General features: G+C 49.2%; 1 protein-coding gene across 2 annotated transcripts in view; it reads right to left on the bottom strand.

Moving 5' to 3' along the window:
* Positions 1–11,943: 11,943 nt before the first annotated feature.
* CABP1 (calcium binding protein 1) overlaps positions 11,944–18,989 on the bottom strand; it is a 20,917-nt gene continuing 13,871 nt past the window's right edge. For both annotated transcript variants that reach the window (XM_086681859.1, XM_086681860.1), the window contains 5 exons: positions 16,851–16,881; positions 16,433–16,576; positions 15,296–15,405; positions 14,922–15,069; positions 11,944–12,419 (listed from right to left, as the gene is read on the bottom strand). In XM_086681859.1, the coding sequence (XP_086537985.1) occupies positions 12,394–12,419; positions 14,922–15,069; positions 15,296–15,405; positions 16,433–16,576; positions 16,851–16,881 (459 nt within the window). In that variant the 3' untranslated portion in view covers positions 11,944–12,393. The remainder of the gene's footprint in view (positions 12,420–14,921; positions 15,070–15,295; positions 15,406–16,432; positions 16,577–16,850; positions 16,882–18,989) is intronic.

Below are 18,989 nucleotides of genomic sequence, written 5' to 3'. Positions count from 1 at the left end.
CCAATATCGGGTGAATTAGACCACCTCTTAGGTAAAATAAAAGTTCTGAGACCCTGGAGGCAGGATGAGCATGGAATCTGAGCTAGATTGCCTGGGTTCCAAGCCGTGCTCCACCATTTATTCACTGTGTGGCCGGCCTTGGGCAAGTGTTCTACCTCTCTGAGTTTCAGTTTCCTCAACTGAGAAAGACATAGTAGTAGTTCCTCCTCTGAAGGCTAGATCTGAGGCTTATAAAAGGTAATGCAACCATTTGACCCAGCAATTTAACTCCATTTGACCCAAGAGAAATGAAAACATGTGTCCCCGCAAAGTGCATGAATGTTCACAGCAGCATTATTCACAACAGCTGAAAAGTGGAAGCAACGCAAGTGTCCATCAACTGATGAATGGATAAACAAAATGTGGTATATTTATACAATAAACTATTGTTCAACCAAAAAAAGGTAGTAAAGTACAGTTACACACTACAACACGGATGAACATTGAAAACATTACGCTGAGTGAAAGGAGCTAGACATAAAAGGCCACAAATTGCATTATTGAATTTATATAAAATGTCCAGAATAGGTAAATCTATACAGGCAGAAAGTAGATTAGTAGTTGTCTGGGGCTGGAGGAAGGGAGGCTGGGGGATGATAGCTAACATCTGTTTTAAAAAATTGCTTGAAGGGGCGCCTGGGTGGCTCAGTCGGTTGAGCGTCCGACGTCAGCTCAGGTCATGATCTCGCGGTCCGTGAGTTGGAGCCCTGCGTCAGGCTCTGGGCTGATGGCTCAGAGCCTGGAGCCTGCTTCGGATTCTGTGTCTCCCTCTCTCTCTGCCCCTCCCCCGTTCATTCTCTGTCTCAAAAATAAATAAACGTTAAAAAAAAATTTTTTTAAATAAAAAAAAATTGCTTGAAGCCTACCAGCAGCCTCTCGGGATGGAGAACTTGCCTTCCGTATAGTGATAGGAACTGAGATTTGGGGGTCAGACAGAACTGGGTTCAGTTCCTTTCTCAGTGACTTCCCAGCTATCTCTGTTACTCCTTTTCTCTGTAATCACCTCTCTCCTAAAGTGCAAAAGGTCATCCACCTCACAGTTGTTGTAAGGATTAAACGAGATATTTTAAAACAGACACCTACCAATAAATTATCTCAAAAAGAAATAAAGAAATTGATTCCATTTACAACAGCATCAAAAACAGTAAAGTACTTGGGAATACATTTAACTAAGAAGGTGAAAGATCTCTACTCTGAAAACTGTAAGACATCGATGAAAAAACTAAGACATCGATGAAAGAAATTGAAGAAGACACAAATAAATGAAAGATATTCCATGTTCATGGATTGGAAGAACTAATATTGTTAAAATGTCAATACTACCAAAAGCCATCTATAGACCCAATGCAATCCTTGTCAAGATTCCAATGGCAGTTCTTTACAGAAGTAGAAAAGAACACTTCTAAAATTTATATGGAACCACAAAAGATCCCAAATAGCCAAAGAAATCCTGAGAAAGAAGAACAAAACAGGAGGCATCACAATTCCTGATTTCAAGCTATCCTATAAAGCTATAGTCATCCAAAAATTGTCCATCAATTATTTCTCACTAAAATTGGAAAAATAAAAAAATTTTTTTATTGAAGAAAAAAAATTTTTTAACGTCTATTCATTATTGAGAGACACAAGGCATGAGTGGGGGGGGGGGGGTGGGGGTAGAGAGAGGGGGAAACACAGAATCTGAAGTAGGCTCCAGGCTCTGACCTGTCAGCACAGAGCCCGATGCGGGGCTCGAACTCACAAACTGTGAGATCATGACCCGAGCCGAAGTCAGACGCTTAACCGACTGAGCCACCCAGGTGCCCGCCTCACAAAAAAATTTTTTAACAGACACCATTCGTTTATGGAAGAAAGATATACTTTTTATGGAAAATACAGACAACTCAGAAGAGAACTTTAAAAACATAAAATTCACTATAATTCCATCCCTAACTGGGATAAGGCATATAAACTCAGGCCCTGATGGAGCAGGTTCTTAACAGCCATTGGTTCCCACCCACTTATTCTCACAACCACCTCAAGAAAATGGGAAAAAATGTCCCCCTTTTGCAGATGAGAAGCTCAAGTTCAGTAGGGTTAGGTGATTTGCCCACACAAGGAGAGCCAAAGTCTGGTGTTTTTTGGCTTCTAATCTAGTAATCTGCCTCTGAACCAGGCTACCTCTCAGACACCACTTAGTGCAAATCACAGCCCCACCATTAATTACCATGTATGTGACTTTGGGTAAATAAATTTATCTCTCTCAGCCTCAGTTTCCTTATCTGTGAAATGGAGAGAGTAATTGTACATATCTTGTAGAATTGCAGAAAATAAAAAGATATATTTTAAACACAGAAAATAAAAAGGACATGTGGTTTTTTTTGTTTTTTTTTTTTTTAATTTTTTTTTTCAACGTTTATTTATTTTTGGGACAGAGAGAGACAGAGCATGAACGGGGGAGGGGCAGAGAGAGAGGGAGACACAGAATCGGAAACAGGCTCCAGGCTCTGAGCCATCAGACCAGAGCCTGACGCGGGGCTCGAACCCACGGACCGCGAGATCGTGACCTGGCTGAAGTCGGACGCTTAACCGACTGCGCCACCCAGGCGCCCCAAAAAGGACATGTTTTAAAAGTGAGCATGGTGGGACCCTGGAGCCCATAGCTAAATGCTCAATAAATATTAGTCATGGGTGTTTGGGGGCATAAAGCCCTGGACTCAAAGCCTAGCTTTACTTTTTTAGAGCTGTGTGGACTTGGGAAAGTCATTTCTCCTCTCTGGACCTTGGTTGCCTCATCTGTGAAGTGGAACTTATTAGAAGATCCACCATACAAGGGTGATAGGAACCCTTAACAGAGCGCCTGGCCCATCGTAGGCCTTCAATGCACAGTAGCTATTTATCATATAAAAATAAATAATTAGGCGCCTGGGTGGCGCAGTCGGTTAAGCGTCCGACTTCAGCCAGGTCACGATCTCGCGGTCCGTGGGTTCGAGCCCCGCGTCAGGCTCTGGGCTGATGGCTCAGAGCCTGGAGCCTGTTTCCGATTCTGTGTCTCCCGCTCTCTCTGCCCCTCCCCCGTTCATGCTCTGTCTCTCTCTGTCCCAAAAATAAATAAACGTTGAAAAAAAAAAATAAAAAAAAATGTTAAAAAAAATAATAATAAAAATAAATAATTATATAATATTGGCAACTGAATAAATAGAAAAGGTCCTGGTGAAGTGCTCAGGCTGAAAAGTTGAGAAAAACCCTCCCACACGCAGGACGAGGGAAAAACCAAAGGGAACCAGAGTTCAAAAGTGGAAAATGGAGCAGCTGTTGGTAAGCCCCCAGAGGCAGTTTCACCTTGACCCACAAAACTGAAAAGGGGTGTGTCTTCCTGAACAGATAAGGATCAGAAGAACAAAGCATGCTATTAATTAAGTCTTGCCTATTTTAAGTTTATGGACTATTCTTCCCTTAAAGATAAGCTCACAATAAAAGTTCAAAAGGTAAACACAGAAAGGGGGTGGGGGCCAGTCCTGCCTTCTGCTCAGCACCCTCTGCCAGGTGGGTGGTCTGGTCCCAAAGCCAAGTTTCCTCACTTAGGGCCTCTAACAGTCAGACAGCCAGGGGACCAGATCTTCCCAGAGAGTCCAGGAACCAGCCCATGGTGTCTCTCCTTGTCCTGGCCCCCAGTGAGCCACTGGAACTGAACTTCAGGGGAGGGAGAATGGACTTGGCTTTTCTTCACTTCCCCCAGAAGGATATGAGTCACAGGGAAGAAGCCAGGCAGGATTAGAGTTGCCTAGGACATGGACAGAAAAAGCGAGCGCCTTCCCATCTGGGTGACCTTGGGCAAGTCACTTCCCTTCTGCATCTGGGTTGGAATGAGGATTATAAAAAGTAGACTTTGGGAGAATGCCTTCCATGGCCATCGAAAGCGCTCCACATAAGCTAACTGTTATCTCCCAGATTCTTTCCATTGTGTCAAGGGCACAATTTATGGAGTCAGGAACCCCAGAGAGTGTTTATTATCTACTCTAGGTGTCCACTTGGCAAGTCACATCCTCTCTCTGAACCTCAGTTTCCTCATCTGCAAAATGGGGTGACTGTAAAGGTGGAGTGAATTGATGAATGAAAAATATTAACATATACCAACAATACCACATAAATTAAAAAAATCGCTGCTTTATCTTTTCTGTTCTCTCCCCTAGAGCTGGGCAAATTAGGGAAGCAATTAAGAAATATGAAAACCAGAGCTTGCACACTGGATTGTAAATGGCTACTTTACTTGCCAGCTATCCCTTTTGTCCAGAACTTTCTATCATGATGGAAACATACTATGTCTGTACCATCTGGTACAGTACCCACTAGCCACCCGTGGCTGTGGAACATGTGAAATGTGGCTGGTTTGTTTGGAGAACTATACATTTATCTAGTGTTAATTAATTTACATTTAAATAGCCACATGTAGCTACTGGCTAGTGCCCCTTTGGGCTGTAAGTTCCATGAGACCAGCCATCAGATCCACCTTTTTTGTCCTCATATCCTTAACTCCTAGCAAAGGACCTGGCATAAAGTATGTGCTCAGTCTATATTTATTGATTGAAAGAATTAACAGCAGGAACTGAAAAGAGAACATTCCAAGAACTGCGTCTCTCCTCTTTCCCGCGAAGTTTCCAAGACTGTAAAATGGGGATAATAGTGGTTTCTCTCTCCTAGAATTATAATGAGAATTCACAAGTTAATATTTGTAAAGGTATTCATAGAATGTCAGCAACATAGCTGGTGTTATTTATACATGTGTTCATTAATTAAAATAAAAGCCATCTAGCCCTGTGAATTCGTCTTTTTTTGGAAAATGTATCAGTTATATTTAAATGTGGTTGCAAATGAAAGCAAATTTCGAAGTAATAATGGCTTAAAGGACACAGACGTTTTTTCTCTCTCTTATAAAGGACTCTGGAGTGAGGAACTTCAGGGCTTTTAGGAGGGCTCCGGAAAGGTGTCAGGGATCCAGGCTCCTTTTATTTGTTGTTCCATTGACACCACTTCAGCACTGACTTCTTCCTCATGGTCCAAGATGGCTGCTCAAGCTCCAAGCTTCAAGGCCACATTCCAGCTAGCAAGAAGGAGAAAGAAAGGCAAAGGAACCCAGGTCTTCCTTTTAAGGACACTTTCCAGAAACCACACGCACTTTTTATTTTTTAATTTATTTTTTAGAGAGAGAGAATGCAAGTGAGTGAGGGGCAGAGACAGAAAACCCCATGAGGTACAGAGAGAGAGGGAGAGAGAGAGGAGAGACAGTGCAGAGCCCAGAGCCAGACTCGAGTTCACCAGATGTGGGGCTGGAACTCATGAACCGCAAGATCATGACCTAAGCCAAAGTCTGACACTTAACTGACTGAGCCACCCAGGCACCTCTACGCAGCTGCTGCTTCTTCTTCTTCTTCTTTTTGTTTTTATTTATTTATTTTGAGAGAGAGAGAGAGAGAGAGAGTACTAGCAGCAAGAGGGACAGAGAGGGAAGGAGAGAGAATCTCAAGCAGTCTCCATGTTCAGTGCAGGGCTCGATGTGGGGCTCAATCCCACAACTGTGAGATCATGACCTCAGCCATGACTGAGCCACCCAGGTGCTCCAAAACTACACACACTTCTATCCCATCAGCCAGAACTTGGGCACAAGGCCACACTGAGCTGCAAGGGAGGCTGGGAAATGTAGTCTTGCTTCTGAATGTCATAAAAATTGAGTTTTATTACTAAAGAAGACAAAGACAACAATGTTGATGGACACCCAGCAGTGTCTCCCCAGAATTCGATTTTCACCCTAGGATTTGGTTTTCAATGGCTGTTTCAGGCCTTTGTAGCTACTAATACAGGTGACAATGAGCATGTGTAGGGGGCTCTTCGACCCCACATTGGGCTTTCAATGTCTGCTACCTGATCTGAACACTAAAACCCTTGAACAGATGAGAAAATCAAAGCTTCACCAACTAGCTCAAGGTCCCACAGACTATAAATGATGGACCAACGACAAGAATCTAGGTCTGTGCAACTCCCAGTCCTTGGTCTGTTTTCCCATTCCATGACACTAGACTTCGAGGCCCGCAGCTCAGAGAAATGATCCCAAAAAGACCCAATGCCGGAGCAGAGCAAGACCTGAGGTCAGGAGAACCACCGGGCATGGGGCCCGGAGCCCTTCCTGCATCTGAGGGCAGCAGTCACAAATGGCTGCCACCCTCAGCGCCCCCAGTCTCACATCCGTCTGACAAGTATTTGCCGGGCATGCAGTACCCACCCAGCCAGGTACAAGGGGTTCAGGAGACCCAACAGAGAACAGGTCAAATAAGGTCCTGCACTTAGGTCTCTCACAAACCAGTCAGGGAAGACAGATGGTAAAGGAGTGAACAAATACATATATTTATACGTTCATGGATTTTTTTTGTTCATTTATTCAATAAATAATTGCTGAGTACCTACCACTAGACACTGGAGGTACCGTAGCGAACAAGGCACAGATGGTCTCCGCCAGTGTGGATCTTACACTCTAATGAGGGGTAAGGGCTGTCAAGAAGCAGATAAACAGGAATGTATTGTAATAAAATAAATACGTGTCAGGCCATGAATTTCATCTCTCTCGAAATAACGTAAATGGGATATGGCCATGGCTTCCTACCTTCCTTCAGTAAGGAAGTCAAGGAGACATTTAAGCCCAGTCCCCCCAAAATGAGAGGGACCCAGCTTTTGGAAAAGGGCAGGGAAAGCATTTCCAGGGCTCCTGGGTGGTTCAGTCGGTTAAGCGCCCTACTCTTGACTCTGCTCAGATCATGATCTCACGGTGGAATTGAGCCCCATATCGGGCTCTGCGCTGTCAGCGCAGAGCCCGCCTGAGATTCTCTCTCTCCCTCTCTCTCCGCTCCTCCCCCACTCACTCTCTATCTCAAAAAATAAATAAATAAGCATTTTTTTAAGAAGAAAAGAAAAGCATTCTAGACAGAACAGTATGTGTGAGGGCCCTGAGCCAGGCCCTCTACTAAGTATTATGCATGGATCATCTCTTTAACAACCCCCCGCCAACAGGCAGGTGCAATTATTATCGTTAATAATAGATAAGGAGGCTCAAAGAGTAAGACAGACTCCTTGACCACATACATCCCTTAACTCCCTTAAGTGGCAGAGCTGGGATTCGAATGCAGGTTCACGTTACCACTAACGCCCATGCCTCGGTCGTGGTACTCAGCCCCTTTGTCCTCTCTCTAAGACAGGCAGGCATCGGCAGAGAACAGGAGCAGGTGGCAGGCACCTCCAGAGGAATGAAGGGACATTCTGGCCCTGCAGCCTAAGCCACAGGCACAGCCAAGAGCATCAGGGCCACTTTGCAGGACCATGCTGTGCAGACAGTCACTCCCTGGTCATGGAGCCAGATCCCAGATTTAAGCTGATTATCTTGTCACTGTCAATGAGAGGTCCCACCAAAGCCATTGAAGAATAGCATAGCTGGCCCTCTTTTCCCCTTTCCTTGAGAGAGGATCGTGGAGGCATCAGGACACAGTGGAGAAAGGGGTCGGGAAATGGGGAATAACACACAATAATAATAAGAGCGAAAACTTTGATGGTGCTTCCTGTGTGCCAGGTACTGTTCCAAGGGCTTCAAGTATGCTAACTTGCTTAATCTTCAAAACCATGCTATAACATCATCCCCATTTTACAGGTGAGGAAACCGAGGCCCAGAGGGTCCCATAACTTACCTAAGATGACACAGCTAATAAGTTTATTTATTTCTGAGAGAGAGAGAGAGCAGGAACTGGGGAAGGGGCAGAGAGAGGGAGACAGAATCCAAAGTAGGCTCCAGGTTCTGAGCTGTCAGCACAGAGCCCAATGAGGGGCTTGAACCCACAAACCGTGAGATCATGACCTGAGCCAAAGTCAGATGCTCAACCGACTGAGCCACCCCGGCGCCCCACAGCTAAAAAGTGGCAGAGTGGGGATTTGAACCCAGGTGGCTGACTCCTGAGCTTACACTTGTTTAAACCCTTCTATTGGAAAATAAGACAAACAGGGGCGCCTGGGTGGCTCCGTCCATTAAGTGTCGAACTCTTGATTTTGGCTCAGGTCAGGATCTCATGGTTCGTGAGTTGGAGCCCTGCGTCAGGCTCTGTGCTGACAGCGTGGAGCCTGCGTCTCCGTTTCCCTCTCTCTCTGCTCCTCCTCTACTCGTGATCTCTCCCTCTCTCTCTCAAAAATAAATAAACATTAAAAAAAAGAAAAGAAAAGAAGACACACAGAAAAACCTACAGAACAAGTGTATAAATTAGTGAAATGAAGTATTATGAGGCAAACACCCTTGTATGTACCACACAGGTCAAGAAACAGAAATTTGCCAGAAACTCCAGAAGCCCCTGTCTGTGCTCCCCACTCAGGCACAGCCCCCTCCTGGCCTCTCTCTAAAATCAAACATTATTCGGACCTTTATAGGAAGAATTCCCCATGTTTGTCCACGATGTTTTCTCCTGAGTGTATCCCTGGACACTGTTGGTTAGTCAGGCCCATCTTTAAGTTTTGTGTTTGTTTTGTTTTTGTTTTGTTTTGGGCGGGGGGGAGAAAGAGAGAGAGAGAGAGAGAGAGAGAGAGAGAGAATCTGAAGCAGGCTCTGCACTGTCAGTGCAGCTTGAATTCAAGAACCCTGAGATCATGACCTGAGCTGAGATCAAGAGTCAGGCGCTTTACTGACACCCAGGTGCCCTAAGTCAGGCCCATCTTTAAACTTGGTACCTTTTAGTCTGTAAGTTCTCCCTCCACCCCTTTCTTTTTCTTGTAATGTATCTGTTGAAGAGCTTCAGTCGTTTGAGCAGGGGAGTTTCCCAGCCTGGATATCGCTGGTGGAAGATAGTCACAGTACAGCTCAGCATGTTACCCTGTTCTCTGAGTTTCCTGCCAGCTGCCTGCTGGATCTAGAGGCTCGGACTCAGGTTCTATCTTTCTGGCAAGGCCCGGGGAGGGAGGGGGCGGAGGGAGCTGGTATTCTTCCATCAGGGGCATGGAAGGTCTGTTTTCCTCTGTCTTTTGATCAGAGCCCATGCTATTAACCACATTGCTAATAGGGATGCTTCCCGGGTGTCCTCAGCTGCTCCGTGATTTGCTCCGCCCTCTGGACATATCTGTCTCCAAAAGCAAGCCTTTTATAGGCACCACGGTTTCTGCTGCTCCGAGCCCAGCTGACACACGAAGGCAGCCCCTCAAAGGTCCTACCTGAGCTTCTCCACATCCCAGTGGCAGTGATGGATGGGGCCCTGCCTCCCTGATGAGCCTCATCTCTGTCTCTCCTCCCTCCAGCCCAGTCCACCAGGCAGATAGAGTTCTGCTTCGTTTCCCAAAAGATCTGTGTTCTCCCTTACCTCTGGGCCCTTGTTCGTGCTGTTCCCTCAACCAGAAACACTCTTCCCCTTACCTCCTCTGACCAAGCATGGCAGATTCTTCAGGTCCTAGCAAATCTGTCCCTTCCACCCTCTCCCCACCCTGCCGGACTGGATTGGGTACCTTTCACATACCCTCCTCACTTCTAGGCTGACCTCGTAAGTAACCTAGTAAGCAGCACTGATGCCACATTATACGTGTCTGTTTTCTCTTTTTTTTTTTTTTTTTTTTTTTGATGTTTATTTGTATTTGAGAGAGAGAGGAGCAGGGGAGGGGCAGAGAGAGAGGGAGACAGAATCTGAAGTGGGGCTCCAACCCAGGAACCGTGAGATCATGACTTGAGCCGAAGTCTGACGCTTAACCAACTGAACCACCCAGGCGCCCCAACTTGTCTGTTTTCTTAACTGTGTGCCCTGCTAGAGACAGGGACCCTGACACCGGACCTGGCACATGGTAGGTGCACAGTTAAGTATCTGTTGAGCACATGCATGCATGAATTAATGAATTGGAGTTTACAAGTCATAAGGAGGCAAATCTAAGCTCAGATTTAAGGACCTTTCAGACAATGAGAGCCCTTCTAAGATGACACAGCCCCGGCTCCCACTAGGGGAGGTAATTAAGCATTTGTGTGGTGCAGGTCACAGAAACAACTCCCACCTGGGTTAGGACCCATCTAGAAAAATGAGTCCTCGTTCTTCGAATGCAGCAGAACCTTTTCTTCAAACAATCTAGGAACCATTAAATATAAGACAAGTTCCAGAAGGGGAGTTTGAGTTTCAGCACTGGAGGAGACAGAAGTCCAGGCCCAGGGCTTCCCCTCGTCCTGAGCACTAGAGTATCTCTGAACACTGGCCTAGCTATATATTCAAGTCGCTTTCATAGCCACTCTGTCTGTGATTAGGAGGCCACCACACCAGGGAAAGAAGTGTTCTAGATGACACCCTAACTCTACTTTCTTCCCTCTCTGGTGCCACCAAGGGCTCGTCCTATCAGCTGACAGAGATGCCCACAGGAGCCCTCTCTCTATGAACTGCTCCTCTGGCCCTCCAAGGCCATTGCACTTCTGCAACCATGTAGATCTGAGGTCTCTGGGCAGAGCCAAGTCAATACAAAAGCAGGCAGAACCGCAGGCCTGCCTTGCGGGGCGCAGAGCCAAGGGCTTAGTCTCAGAATTGGATTATGAGAGTGAATTTGGAACTCCCAGCCCCCCTGGCCTCAGGGACATGGGGGATTACCCAGGCCTCTGGAGGGGGAGGGGGGCGCCCTCAGTCCTTCCCACATTCCCTGCCAAGTCTGAGAACAAGGATCTTGCCTCTGCCGCAGCACACAGGCAGGGGCAGGGATTTCCCACCCACCACCCACTTCCAGCTTTTAGCCCACAGCCTCCTCCACCCACGCTGCCTGGGAACACACTTGCCTCCCCCCCCCCCACCCCCCCACCCCATGTCTGGGACTTAACAGCAGTGTTACTCAAATTGCGGTCCTCCAACAAGAACATCCCCTGGGAGCTTATTAGAGATGCAAATTCATGGACCCCACTTCAGACTCTGAATCAGAAGCACTAGGGTGGGGCCCAGATCTGTGGCTTAACAAAATCTCCAGGCGATTCTTACATGCTAAAGTTTGAGAACCACAAGCTTGAAGTATACAGGTCCACCCTACACACCTGTCCAATCATGTCCTCACCCTGTCAAAGCTTCTGGGCAACTTCCACCCACTAACACCCCCTTGGACTCCTTCAACCCTTCAGTGACAGAAATTAATGACAGTGATTACAAACGGATCCTGTGTAATACTGCCATGCTGGGCACTCCCACGGCAGTTATATGAATAGCAGCCCCTGGAGGGACGCAACGCAATGCCCTAAGAGCACTTACTGGGGATTTTATTATCCTTTATTATTCCCCTGTCACATAGGAGGAAACTGAGGCTCAGAGAGGGGACATGACTGGCCCAAAGCCACACAGCAAGTAAACAACTATACTCTCCAGCTTCCAATGCTGCAGAGCAGCATTTCGACATCTGTTTTACGCACACACTGGGATTTCCTTCGTGGCAAACACCTTGTCATCACTTCCGCAGGAAAGCCTCTCCTGACCTCCCCAGACTACACCAAGCCTTCTTATTATACCCTACCACGGATCCCTGCTTTTTTGCTTAATAAAAGCATCACAATTTGTAACCACGTGGTGAAGTATTTCATGTCTGTCTCCCCACCAGCACGGATGCTCCAGGAAGACAGGAAGGGGACAGACCCTGCTAGATGCTTACCCAATTTCTAGTCTCCTTTTCTTTCAGAGCCTGACTTTGTTTGGGGCAACTGGTACCCAGCTAAATCACTATATCCCCCAGGCTCCCCTTCAGCTAGAGGCATAAGGTCCCGGCTTCTGAGATGAGAAGGGGTACCTGATGGTGCTCAATAAATGCATGTTGAATACAAGACTGTTCAGCCAGCTCTGGGCATGCGGTCAGTACTCAGGAAATGTGTGCCATCTGCACGGGCCCAAGAAGCAAAGACCCCCACAGCTGCCCTTGTCTTGGAAATATTTTAATTGGTTCTGAGAGAACAGGGCTGTGGCGAGCTGGGACGGGCACAGAGCTAAGGAGGGCGGCGAGAGGCTTTGCCCTGGGGCGGACATGCTGTGCGGGGGCGGGGGTGGGGGGGGGGCTGCTGGCAGGCTCCCTGGCCCACCCCACCGGCAGCGGCTGGGTCCATGGCACTTGGCGCCCGGCGTGACCTCTGCTGGCTTGGCACTGCGGCCTCCTCGTCGGCGGGCGCCCCCCTTTCCAGTTGCAGGAGTTGTGAGTCTTTCACAGTGCGGAGGGGAGGGGGTCCAGGGTGGGCACCTCCCTGGGGTGCAGGCAGGCCCCTTCCGCCAGTCCATCCTGGGCTCTCGGCGGCTACGGCGGGGTGAGGCGCGCTCTGGCTCCTCTTCTCCCGCCCGGGGGGAGCTTGGCAGTCCTGGAGGGGCCCTCACGGCCTCAGCGGGACATCATCCGGACAAACTCTGGGAGGGCACAGGACAGGACCGGGTGGGGAGAAAGGAGCCTGTCAGGCCCAGCTCAGGACACAGCCTCCAAGTCTCCCTCAGATCTGAGCGCCCCCCCTCCACTGACATAGCTCCTACCTCGGGGCTGGTTCCCTACAGCCCTCCGGTCTCTCCCGGTCCATCTTGCGCAAAGCAGCGGGGCCCCAGGATGGGGGCTTTCTCGTCTGCATACCTGACCCCTCTGAAACCTCCCAGGCTCCCCACTGGATAACATCCAATATCCTGATGTGACCTCCAGGCCCTCCCCGCTGTGGCCCCAGCTGACGCGGCTCTCACAAGCTCACCCCCAATCCATTACGCTCCAACCACACACAGATCTCCCTGTCGGTGCAGCTGGCACACTCACTCTCCCTCCACCTCTCAGCTTGCCTGCACTCGTCCCCTCTCTCTTCTTTTTCTTTTAACTAGACTTGATTTTTTTTTTTTTAGAGCAGTTTTAGGTTCACAGCAACATTAAGCAGAAAGTACAGAGTTCCCATATGCACCCTGCCTTCCCAGCATACGGCCTCCCCTACTATCGACATCCGGCACCAGAGTGGGACATTTGTTCTAATCGATGAACCCACGCTGACACAGCATTAGCACCCAGAGGCCACAGTAACATTCAAGTTCAGCCTTCGTGCCGCACATTCTGTGGGTTGGGGCAAATGCATAATGACGTGTATCCACTATTACAGTGTCATACAGAACGGTTTCACTGCCCTGAAAATCCTCTATGCTCCACCTATTCATACCTCCCCCACCGCACAACCCTTAGCAACCACTGATCTTTTCACCGTCTCCATAGTTTTATCTTTTCAAGAATGTCATACAGTTGGAATCACACACTACGTAGCCTTTTCAGATTGACTTCTTTCACTTAGCGATATGCACTTAAGATTTCTCCATGTCTTTTCATGGCTTGATGGCTCATTTATTTTTAGTGTGAATAATATGCCATTGTCACCCTTTATCCACTCACCAACCGAAGGGCATCTTGGTTGCTTCCAGGTTTGGGCAATTATGAATAATGCTGCTATACACATCTGTGTGCAGGTTTCTGTGTGGACGTAAGTTTCAATTCATTTGGGTAAATACCCTTTCCTTCACCTGGTGGCTCCTACTCATCTCTTAGAGCTCTATTTATTTATAGCCTCCTCCAGGAAACCTTCCCTAATCCCCCCTCCAGCTTGGCAAGATGCCTCTCCCCTGTACTCCACAGCTCACTGTATTTCCCCCAAAACAGCAGGGACTACAGCGTTGGCTTCTGTCTTCCTTGCTGGTCTTGGGCTCTCAAGGCAGATCTCAACACACAGTAGGTATACATACTATGTATGCAATACATACGAGCAGAATGGATGGGGGATGCTGGGCTTGCAGGGAAGGGCTGTCATCTGTGAGGGGGCACCACCGGGACACGGGCAACCTGAAATTTTCGGATCTGGTGGCAGCAAAGCCTTCTTTCCATATAGCCACACTCTCCTCAAACTTGAGTCTAAGTGCTCCCCAGAAAAGGCCTTCCAACTTTTGTGTTCTGGACACATGCACATCCTACATCCTGGTACATGTTTATCTTGTCTTTCTGCTCAGAAGGCAAGTTCCCAGAGCACAGAGTGAACGTTTTACTGTATTTTTGCCCTAGATCCCATAGCTGTCTTGAGCAGTATCTTGCAGGGTTACATATGTAGTGGTTGAGATCCCAGGCCTGGTTTATGATCCAGCTCCGTGTCTTAATGGTCTGGCAATTTCAAGCAAGTCATATGACTTCTCTGAGCTTCAATTTCCTCACATGTAACACGAGGCCATAATAGTGGCAATCCAGACAGTTGTTGTGAAAATAAAATGGGATAATATATGTAAGTGTACTTGGTGCGGTGACTGGTACATAATAAATGTACAATAAATGGTAACTAGTATAATGATTCCTGATTCCTTAAAAAAAAAAAAAAAAAAGAAACAAAAGCTTTTACTGAGCATTAGCTATGTGCCAGGTACTGAATTATGAGGAAATACAGAGATAAAGAAAATGGTGTTCTTCTCAAAAAGTTCAGTCAAGCAGAGGTACACCTAGCACGTGGGGGGGCAGTGTGAAGGATGAGGGTGAGCCTGAGGTGCTGTGAAAGCCCAGAAAAGAGGGATTCAGCCTGAGGAACCAGATATACACACAGACATAAACATATACATATGTATGAATAAATGATTGTATGGATAATTTTTTAGAGATGGATGAATGGATAGACACCTGGACACACGAAGAGATGGATGGAACAGATGGAGAGAGAGATTTGGCAAGATGGACCAATGGATGGTTGGGTGAAGGGATGAATGGGAAGGTGGGTTACAGGGGCGCATAGACGGAGGGGTACAAGAACGGAAGCGTAGGGGCATGGAAAGATGGAGTCATGATGGATACACAGTTGAAAGTCTCCACGTATGGCCACTACTGCCTTGGCTTCTCTCCCACGTTCAAACCCCACCTACCTTCAAAGTCTACTCGTCCATCCCCATTGAGGTCCACATCTCGGATAATTTCCTCTATGTCTCGGTGTCCCACCTGATGGCCCAGGAGTTTCCTCATGGCCTCCCGCAACTCACTGGTGCTTATCTCTCCATCACCATTGGTGTCAAACTAGAGAGGGCAGGGAGGAGAAAGGGGTAGCTACAACGTGGGGGGCCCAAGGGAGGGCCCCTTCTCTAGCATCATTGCCCGCCCCCCTTACCCCGAGACTCTTCTCTGTCCAAGCTCCTTCCCTTGGCCTGTGATCCGGGGCTCTAGTTTCTCCTTTCAAGTAACTGTCCTGGGGTTGGAATTCTAACAACACCCTGCCCGTGTCTGTCCAGTGGTCGTCACTTACCTCTCGGAAAGCATCTCGAAGTTCCTTCACTCCAATCATATCTGCTGTTTCCGCCAGGAGTTTAGGTCCCATTAGCTCTACGAAGTCATCGAAATCTACATGGCCACCCACTGGAGACAGAGGAAAGGGTTAGGTCATCCATCCAACCACTCCCCACCTCTAACTAAGCAAAGGAAGGCACTGTGAACCCCTCCTTGACTGGTCCAGTGCTGGGTCCAGGGTACAACCAAAGGCCAAATGAGGACACACAGGTGACCATGGACAGGTGGCTTATCAAAGAATGGCTCAGGGGAGTGGCCAGGGTTAGATGGAGGGAACCAGTCGGGAGGTGGATAGAGAGAAAGATACGGGCGAAAGACACACTGGGTCAGAGACAGGCAAAGAATGTCAGAGACGGAGAGACAGAGAGACAGAGACAGAGCAGAAAGGCAGAGAGAGAAACAGAAGTTATGAGAGCCTGGCCCACCTGCCCCAAGCTTACTCTTGTTGTACAAATGGAAGCTCAAATTCAACAAGATCCCCCAGCAGGTAGGAGTGGTGGAGAACCAACACCCACCCCACCCCCTGCTCACAGCAGCTTTCAGCCAGTGACTGCTGAAACTCCCCATTGGAGGGATGAGGGCTCTAACTTCAAGGTCAGTTGCTACACTGACTTCCTGAGCTGCCTAGCAGAATGAGAATGAGACTCTGGCCACTCATGGTGCTGGCTGGCTCGAGAGTTCAACCTTTGTGGCTCCTTCTCTTTGTGGTCTCACTTGCCTACTCCCTGCTGATGCTTCCCTTCACCTTCCAAATAAACTGCTTGCACTCAAATCCTTGTTTCGGGGCCTGCTTCTGGGAGAACCCCAAAACTAAGACAGAGAATAACACAGTAATGAGAACTTCCTTCTGTTCAACAATCACCGTGTGCCACGTACAGCGTTGTTTTGCAGACAGTCTCTCAATGACTTCCTGTGCTCCTCTCATTGTACAGTTTACAGGTGAGGAAAAGGAGGCTCAGAGAGGGTAAGTAGTTTGCCCCAGGTCACAGAGCTGGAAAGAGCTGGGCCCAGAACTTAAGCCCAGGGCCTGTGTGACTGCAGAGGACTTGGAGGGTGGGGACGGGAAGGGAAGAGGGTGCCCAGAGGAGGGACTCACGGTTCATGTTGATCTGCTGAGAAAGTTCAATAAGTTCCATCTCGGTGGGCATATAGCCCATGGTACGCATGCAGTTGCCCAGGTCCCGGCAGTTGATGTAGCCATCCTTGTCCTTGTCAAATTCTCTGAAGGCCTCTCGGAGCTCTGAGGAACAGAATAAAAGTGGGCATGGCTGGGGGTGGGATCCACAGAGCCTCTGATCAGAGGCAGCCCGGGTGCCCACTGGCCCGGAGAGCCAGACCCTGGAGCTGCCAGGACGGCACTCCTCTGACAGCTGGCTCCACAGAGGATACCCAGCCCCGTACCAGGCCTTGTCCCCAGGAAGCCACCGTGTCTCTGCCTCTCTTCCCACCAATCTCCCTTCCCTCAACTGCCTGGATAGCTGAGCAACCCTTTCCCCTAAGGGGCTGCGTCTTACCTTCAATCTCCTCTGGCCGCAGCGATCTGTCCTGAAACAAAAGAAAGTGTCCTATTAGCAGCTGCGAGCGACCTAGAAGTTACAAAATGCCCAACCTGGAGGCCATCCAAGGGACAGCAAGCACCGAGTGGGACGCATGCCTGGACCACATCTTCAAGGGAAAAAGCTGCAGCCCCACATCTCCCATAGACACGGGAGATGCCCAGGGACCCCAGAGCCCCATCCAGCCTGGGCAGAGAACCTCTGTGTCCCCATTCCAGACACAAGGATGTGTCAGGGAACAGAGCTGGTCTGGAGGCAAAAACCTGTAAATAAAGCAGGGTGGGCGGGAGGTCACAACAGTGTGGAAATCTGCAAGGAGATGGGAGGGAGGGAGGGGCTGGAAGGACAGAAAGCAGGGACTAGACAGGCTGCCCATAAGGGAGGAAGAGGAGGAGGAGGAGCCAAGGGTGTGGAGGTAGACTTCAGGCTGTGCCCTGCTGCTTGGGCACGGCCCACCTTCTCCAGTTTGACCCCCATCCTACACCTGGCCCTGTCACAGGACACAGCATAGGACCCTGGGGGCCGCCAGTGCCAGTGGCTGCTGCCAGGGTCCAAAGCACACATCTCCAGCTTCAAGCAGTGCCCAGATCTCCTTGGGGAGTCAAGGAAACCCTGGGTCTAGGCATCTGAACAGATGGCGGTGAGGTCTCCAAAGAGCAGGCCCAGAGGACGCATGGGGTAAGCTCTGGCTGGTGAGGTGCCAGTCACCCTAGGCCTTCCCAGGAGGCAGACAGACTGGCACGAAATTGATGCCCCACTGGACCTGTTCAATCAGCTCCAAAACTGGCGCACTGGGTCCATCCTCCCTGTCACAGCTCTCCGTCCTTGGGCAGGAGGAATGTGGGGCAGGGCGTGCCCCCCTGAGGAAGCACATACCAGGTGTGGGCACGCCTATCGTGAACACAGACATGCAGGTGGGCCACAGTGAGCGTGAGGCATCTCGGCTGTGCATGCAGGCTGTTCTAGCCCACACGGTCAGGGCAGGCAAGAGACAGCTTCTGGCCACCCACTGTAAACTGGCCCTGGGTCAAGGGACCCCAGCTCCGGAAAATCTGAGAATCTTCTAGAAAGGGGCTGCTGAGCAACCCCTTATGAGACAACCAGGTGCACAGGACCCTGTGCTCAGGAGTGGCTAAATGTGGCAGGACAGTGTTGAGAGTGTACATGAGCGGGGGCTGAGCAGGCTGCAAGCTATCCAGCCCTCAGGTAGTATTTCTAGCTGAGGGCAGGATTCACTGAAGGTATGCGTGTCTCTGCAAGATGACTGTCGGGACTTCCACCGTAAAAGCCTGTCACGGTGCATTGTCATCACTCTCTTCCTAATCAGACTTGGATCTTGGGTGGCCGAAAAGGATGATTTTTGCCATACCCTGTGCCCCTGGTAAGTGAAGTGAGCGAGTAGGCGAGTGTATGTGTGTCCATATGCACGCAGAGGACACTGGCTAGGATAAGTCACTTCGACATGAGTCCTTTCCCCGCCCCCCCTTCAAGCCTCACGCAGGCTCCCACTTTTCCAGGACCCAGTTCTGCAGGACTGGAGGGGAATAGGGTACTGCTGACCCCCAGGGCAGCCCCCTCTGCTTCGTGCACAGCCAGAGCCAGGAGCAGGAAGGCCAGGTACCCCTCTCCAGGTGCCTGTGGTGGTGCTGGTCTGGCTGAGCCCTGGGAGCTGGTCCCTGGATCACACACTCTGCTGTGTGAAGCAGGGCCAGGGATGCCCACCGAGGTGACAGGGAAACCATGAGCACCATCCCCAGGGGTGAGATGGGAATACAGCACACGAATACCCCTTTCTCCCCAGCTTATGTGGTCCGGGAGAAGATCTTGGCCTCTAGCATCGGACAAACTCAAGTGCAAAGCCCAGATCTGCTACTTGCTAGCTGTGGGGCCTTGGGTAGGTCACTTCAGCTCTCCGAGCCATAGTCTCATCAATAAAATGGGTTGATACTGGTACCCACCTAATAAGACCTTTGTGAGCATCCCGTGAGACAAGATATATAAAGTGCTTAGGGGGCGTCTGGGTGGCTCAGTCTGTTAAACATCCGACTCTTGATTTTGGCTCAGGTCATGATCTCGCAGTTCACGGGTTCAAGCCCC

The sequence above is a fragment of the Puma concolor genome, chromosome D3, assembly GCF_028749965.1.
Source record: "Puma concolor isolate L17-30 chromosome D3, mPumCon1.1.hap2, whole genome shotgun sequence".
In the NCBI taxonomy this organism is placed as follows: domain Eukaryota; kingdom Metazoa; phylum Chordata; class Mammalia; order Carnivora; family Felidae; genus Puma; species Puma concolor.
The sequence above is the reverse complement of the archived record's forward strand: the minus strand, read 5'-3'. Positions and strand labels throughout refer to the sequence as shown.